Source organism: Buceros rhinoceros, unplaced genomic scaffold, assembly GCF_000710305.1.
Source record: "Buceros rhinoceros silvestris isolate BGI_N320 unplaced genomic scaffold, ASM71030v1 scaffold9119, whole genome shotgun sequence".
Classification (NCBI taxonomy): domain Eukaryota; kingdom Metazoa; phylum Chordata; class Aves; order Bucerotiformes; family Bucerotidae; genus Buceros; species Buceros rhinoceros.
Genome location: NW_010430944.1, coordinates 118,156 through 124,974, shown reverse-complemented (window position 1 = coordinate 124,974; position 6,819 = coordinate 118,156). Strand labels below are relative to the sequence as shown.

The window sequence follows — 6,819 nt, the reverse complement described above, 5'->3', positions numbered from 1 at the left end:
AGCAGGAAAGAGAGAGAGAGGTGGCCTAGAATCATGTTTAATAAACAAACAGACGTGTTTTCATCAAAACATATCGAAATGGTAACTGTGAAAGTACTATATTGCATGACCATGAACAATGGCCTTTGGGTAGACTCCTCACCATATTTTATCTGCATATAACCAAGGCAAAAATATGGCACAATCGACCTTTGCTGTAGGTCTGCTCTGGAGCAGAACAAATGGAGAGTACAACCTTCAGTAAGTTTTCTTTCAATAAGAAAAAAAAAAAAACCCAGCAAATTTCTGTCCCTCAGATTGCAAAGAGATGACAAAACCTATATACAATAAAGCAAACCCATACACCTACAGCCACCAAAAGCTTAAAACAACTCTGAACTATGGAGCCAGTTCTTTGCTGAATGAGGCCTGCACGCTAGAAAACATGATTCAGCAGCAATATTTTTTAGGAAACATCTGCTAAATGTATAAAAACCCTGTTAGAGTCCAAAAATGGGTAATCACATTAGAATGATGAAGTGACAGGTCACTGAACACTTATCAGAGAAATGTTTAGAACATTGAAAATACCATCACAGGAGTTTCGGTTTGTTTCACTGGCCTTGTACCCTGGCCTACAGGAACAGATAAAGCCTCCTTCGTTCAGGTTGGTACAGTTATGTTCACAGATATTCTCTGCACAAGTTCGCTCTGTTCCAGGATCTGAAAAAATAAAGTAAATTACATAATTATAACCAAAAAATAAAATTATAAGGGGGAGGGATCATTATAATTTAAAAAAGTTTTCAAATAGACGTTAGTTTTCTTTCCTTTGTTTTCCTAATTGAAACTCAGTTAATGTGAACATCTATTCTCTAAAGCATAACTAACCAGAAAAGAGTAGTAAGTGCTGGTCAAGACAGCTGTCAACTAAGAACTTTAAACTCTAGAAGTAAGTGAACGGGATCAGGATAAGAGCCATAACCATCAAAGCTAACCTTTGAGAGAAATGGCATTCCGCACTGCCACCAATCTGCAATAACTGCAGAAACTACCTAAGAGACTTGATTCTTACTCCTACTTTTGCCAACTTAATCCTTTCTTTCCCGGTCCTTACCCGCTAACAAAAAATGTCCTCAGTTGCTATCATGCATAACACAGGGCCTACATTATTTACGTCTGGAAATAAGAGAGAAGATGACATTTTGTTCATGCTGTACCTAATCTAAAGCCTGCTGAAGTCAATACAGGTCATTGTACCGAATGCACCGCCCTTTAAAACACGCCTATAATGGAAAAGGCAAGTCAGGGATAATAGATAATCTCTAACAGATAATGAAAATTCTACTTTTCTTACAGTACATATAGAATTCTACTGATTCTGACATAGTACATACACACAAAGTACTTTCAAACTCAAATCAGTTATATAAGCAGAAAAGACAAATATGTTTATTGACAGAGCATGAGAAAAAGATACAGATCTATGGCAAAGACATTACATCAAGCTGATTATCTCCTTTATACATACACATCCCAGTGCTGATTAAATTAAGTTTAAACAGCTCAATTTTTCATATAGAAGAATAAATTCATTGTATACACACACATAAACATTCTATTTTATGTTGGGAAGGATAAAAATATTACATCTGATCTGCATTAACATCTATCTCCAAACAGCAGAATGCTGACCACCAGAAGGTGTCTGTTTTGCACTGTTTCATTTGCTTTTTATACTTTCAGATTTTCATCATGTCATTGCATTAGGTAATATTGCCTGAAGAACATTGGAATGGTACGTGAAACAGAGAAACCAGCTGCTGCAGAAAAGACTGCACTATAGGCTTTCACCAGGGCATCATTTGGCACAGTTTAACTTGAAGCCATCAAAGCCCGACAAATCGAAATTGCAAGTACATGCTCATACTATCACTCTGCAGCTGTCTACACATTGATATAAAAAGTTTGGATTTTTTTTTCAGATTCCATAAAAATACTCTCTCTTGCCTCGAAGTTCAAGTCAAAGCTTTTGCATCTAAATGGATGCTAGCAAATTTATAATACATGGTTAATAAAAATTGTGCAGATGAACTAAGAGAGAGCCCTCAGTCCGAGGACTGACTGTCCTGATAGAATTCTGTGGTCATGTCTGTAAACAGGAAAATAGATGCATCTCAATATGCTTTTGTTTTTAATGGAGCTAGAGCAGTTTAGAATCTGTTCATGAATAATTCCACAGGTTGGCCTATTGCAATGATGATTGAAATATCTGGATGTTCTTGCCTCCATAATGCAACCCATTTCAAAACAAGATCAAAACCAAGACTGGACCCTTTTTCTATGATGTGTAAATGCTCTAAGCCTAAGAAGGGCTGTTCAAAGAGCTGAATTTCATAGAATCTTCTAGGATGGAAAAGACCTTTAAGATCATCAAGTCCTACCATAAACCTAACACTGTCAAGTCCCACTAAACCATGTCCCTAAGTGCCACATCTACACATCTTTTGAGTAACCCAAAGAAGGAAAACAGAAGATATTGTCACAGCTAATTGGATAATCCTAGCACAGGCTAATTGAAAAACCAGTACTTCTTCATATGCTATTCAAGAAGAAACATGTATTATTATCAGTTGTAGAAATCTGTATTTCAATAGCATTGTAATTTTGTATTTTATTAATATTATTACTTACTGCAGCCCATTTCATCAAAATGGTCTCCACAGTCATCATAATTGTCACAGACATAATGCAGAGGAATGCAGTTTCCATTACTGCACTTGAATTCTTCAGTTGTACAAGGTCTTGGGGTTGGTTCTCTACCTAGAGTCATGAAGAGAAACACTCCGCTGTCACGGTTCCAGTTATGCAGTACCAACAGACAGTACTACCAGTACTACCAATTCCACATTGCTAATGAGGAAGCTGAAGGAATCTGGTAAAATAACAACCAGAATGACTTTGGAAGTCTGTAGTAAAGCTAAAACTATAATCAGTGCCCCCTGACTTCTAGTAACATCCCCATGAACTGAAAGAAGCCCCTTCATTTCATAAAGAGAGAAGGTAAATTATTGTTGTCAATAGTTGATTGAACTTTCTTTTTAATAGCACAAATGTATTAAAATCCTTTAACAATGTCCTTCATACATCTATTGCAGGCTTCAAGAGACTATTGAGATATTAGTAAACTACTAATTTTTAAAATATTGTACAATAATGCCAGCAAATATCATTAAGCAACTAAAGATATTATTAAACTTGATAATATAAAAATCAACATAGTCAACGAGAACTGCGTAAGATATCTGAGGACAAAAACCTACCGAGTATTAAAAATTTCTGCAGCATTTGAGCCTAAATATCAACACTGTTACTATGTGCATAACCGTGCCACAAACTCAGAAGTACCCATTTCTCTATTTTAGAAGTCCCAGCTATCTATCCCATCCTTATTTTATGATACAGCCAAACTCTTTCTTCTTCCTTATTCCAAGTGGAGTTCATAGTAAGTTGACACAATTTAGCTGCTGCTTATAATAAAACACAGTATGATTTTGGAAATCATGCTCTGAACTTTTCAGACAAATGTTTGCTGATTTTTGCTACTTGTATGGAGAGCTGCGAATATGTAGTACCAGTAATCATAGTTCAAATTATTTCATACTGAGGTCTAGTTTTCATAATTTATGTTTCACTTTGACATTTCTATAGTCCTTTGGTATTACTAAACATTAAACACATCACAATTACTGAATTAGCTGCTCAATTTTGTGTTAACATACAGTGTTCCTCTTTCTCATCACTTCCATCTCCACAGTCGTCCTGCTGGTTGCACAGCTCATGACTATATATACAGCGGTTGTTTTCACATCGGAAACGGAACGGAGATTCACAAGCAATATCCACTGAAATCACAGAGATCAACAAAGTCACACTTTGATACTTCATGCCGTTGAGTCACAAATTAACTCTTATCACTTTTATCTGGTAACATTTATGTTTCCTATATTTTAAACAGTGTGGCAACATTCAGAACCAAAAAATATTTTCTCTGCATTTTTGTGATTGCATGTTAGGACACACATCATCCTCAGCCAAAGGCGTATCTTATGACTACATATATCACCAAGGTTTCTAGATTTGCTTATGAAGTAAACTGATTGAAAAATGCAACAGGCTATTTAAGTGGCTATATAGTGCATAACTGACAAAAATTGTCTAAATAGCACCTCCAACGCTTTGTTTTTGGAGCTCAAGTCAGGACTCCTCATTCATATTTAGAAACATGCTCCAACTATAGTGACAGCTTTAAAAGTTCAGCACCCTTGAGAGTACGTTACCTGAATTATTCTCTAATTGCAAACTGACAGTCTTATTTTAGACAATCAACTTGAAATGTGAAATAGTGTCCTTATCTCTTTGATATGTTTCTTCCTACTTTTAGAACCACATATACAAACTTCTCCAAAGCAGTGAGAAATGTACTGTAAGAGGATGAAGTGAAATTGCATATGAAGCAAAATTCTCTGCATTCATCCTGGATTAGGTCTGTGAGACTCTTCAGTGAAAAAAAAATATTTAAAATTTATTTAAGTGTTCTCTCTATTGTAATTAGAGATTTTATTACGCATACTGTTAATTTTCATATAATTTTTCTCTCTTACAGCACAGGTGAAGTTCTTCATCAGAGTCATCTCCACAGTCATTATCACCATCACATTTCCAGTACGGCTGGATACAGACATGGTTTTTACATTCAAAGAGCATGGGCAGACAGTATGTACCATTAGGATACCGTGTTGCTAAAGAAAAGAAAATTATTATGACATTTTCATTTACAATGAAAATTTTATGTTTTCCTGAAAAATACTCAGCCCAACTCTGTATTTTTTTTTCATACCCTTCTCTCCATAGCAGGAGATGTAATACGAGGCACTGCAAAGATCTACAGCAACAACAGACTGCAAGGACTGAGGACTTCTTGGTAGCTATTACATAATTCAGATTTGAAGGAATAGTGAAACAACGTAAATTACTCCCAGCAGATTTTTAAAATAAACTGTCATTAATTTAACAAATGCTACCTGAATTTTTTACTGACAAATCTAGTTCAGGAATAAAGGTAAATAATGTTACTGGCACCACAAGTGAATGACTGAAGCTAATTCCAAAAGGACTCATGTTGACATAGTAAAAAAACCCACCAATTTTGTAAAAAGCTGTGAAAAAAAATGAATGAGAGCAAAGAGAAACAAAAAGTACAACTCTTCCAACCTACATAAATAAACCATACTCTTGCCCTTTCAATGAACTGTCATACGCTTTTTCCTCTAAGAACAGTCAAATGTTGTGTAACTCAGGTTCTGAAGGATTAAAAGTTGCACTATACATACCATCAGATTAAAAAAAAAAGGTCCTACTGTGCAGATGTCCCTTCTTAAACTTAAAGCATAGGTATTAAAAGAACATAGGAAGATGTACAGAACTGCCCTGATACCAATATGAAGAGAAAGGAATTCTCCTGAGTACTGAAGCCTAAAATCACTTGAACATGTAAGTCAGAACCAACACTTCAATATCACCTAAAAGTGCCTCAGCATAGACAGAGCACAGAGGAGATATTTTCATTCTGACCGGGAACAACATTTTCTGGATAGACAGCTGGAGCTGTAGTTCCACACGAGCTACAGTGTACAGACATTTTTTCACAGTATACAGAAGGAAGACAGAAACAGAAAAGTATTTTATTTCCTTGGCTTCAGATACTTTAGGAAACTATACACACCTTAGAGCATTAGGGAAAAAGAACAATCCCACTACAGAACCTTGTTAGAATATGGTACAGCTGAAATGGTGGATTTTGCAGTGACCACGGGATAGTCAAAAGTTTTCACTCAATTGCATGTGTATCTTCTGATGAACCTTGTAAACACATTAACTTCCTAGCATTAGGAATGTGTTTATAATCAGTGTAAGAAATGGCAATCCATTATTATATTTAAAGGATGATTTAAAATGTTACGCTTATTTACTGACATACTAACTGTTGCAGAATTCTGCACCTCTAAGGAGTCATCTCAGAGAAATAAGTGCAAATCTTTCTGGAAGCTCTATGAGTAACAATTGCAAAGCTGGAAACTCACGACAAGTTGCTTCATCAGAGAAATCAAGGCAGTCTGCATTTCCATCACATCTGAAGCGCTCTGCAACACAGTGTCCACTATCACATTGGAAATACCCTGGGTGGCAAGTCCTCAGCTCTGAAAAGATTCAGAAGTAACTATTGAGAAATATTCTTGTTCAAATCAAAGTAAAGTGTTTACTTTTCAAGAACAACATCCTAAAACAGACTGCAAAATTCTAGACCATTAAAACTGTGCTATCCCCTTCATTTGCTGGAATGACTGAAGTGATCTGGTCAACCTTAGTCCATTGAAGATGCTTCCCATAAAAGAGCACTTCGCAGAATAATTTATCACATTAGAGACATATACGTCAATATGCAAGAGGTAGCATCCAGACTACGCACCACAGTCACGTTCATCTGAATTGTCTTCGCAGTCATCATCGTGATCACAGATCCACCGGGAAGGTATGCAGCGCAAATTGTCACAACGGTATTCACTTTCTGTGCATTCACGAGGACCTTCATTTAAAACGAATGTACAAATATGAAGAGCTCCCCAGATGTAGATTTAAACATCCACATCTGTCTCATTAAACCAGACAAAAGTAATACGGGCAGGTAATGTGGTATAATCCTTTCAACTAAATCATGTTAAAATAGCATTCCCCCAATACCATTTAACTATGTTAAACATTCTCTGACCCCCTTTACAT

At 36.0% G+C, this 6,819-nt stretch overlaps 1 protein-coding gene across 1 annotated transcript in view; it reads right to left on the bottom strand.

The window, feature by feature from the left end:
* Window positions 1-6,819, bottom strand: part of LRP2 (low density lipoprotein receptor-related protein 2) — a 126,875-nt gene that overhangs the window by 19,585 nt on the left and 100,471 nt on the right. The window contains exons 59-64 of the mRNA XM_010143223.1: window positions 6,509-6,625; window positions 6,123-6,239; window positions 4,644-4,781; window positions 3,762-3,884; window positions 2,674-2,802; window positions 571-702 (exon numbers count right to left, since the gene is read on the bottom strand). Coding sequence (XP_010141525.1) covers window positions 571-702; window positions 2,674-2,802; window positions 3,762-3,884; window positions 4,644-4,781; window positions 6,123-6,239; window positions 6,509-6,625 — 756 coding nt within the window. The remainder of the gene's footprint in view (window positions 1-570; window positions 703-2,673; window positions 2,803-3,761; window positions 3,885-4,643; window positions 4,782-6,122; window positions 6,240-6,508; window positions 6,626-6,819) is intronic.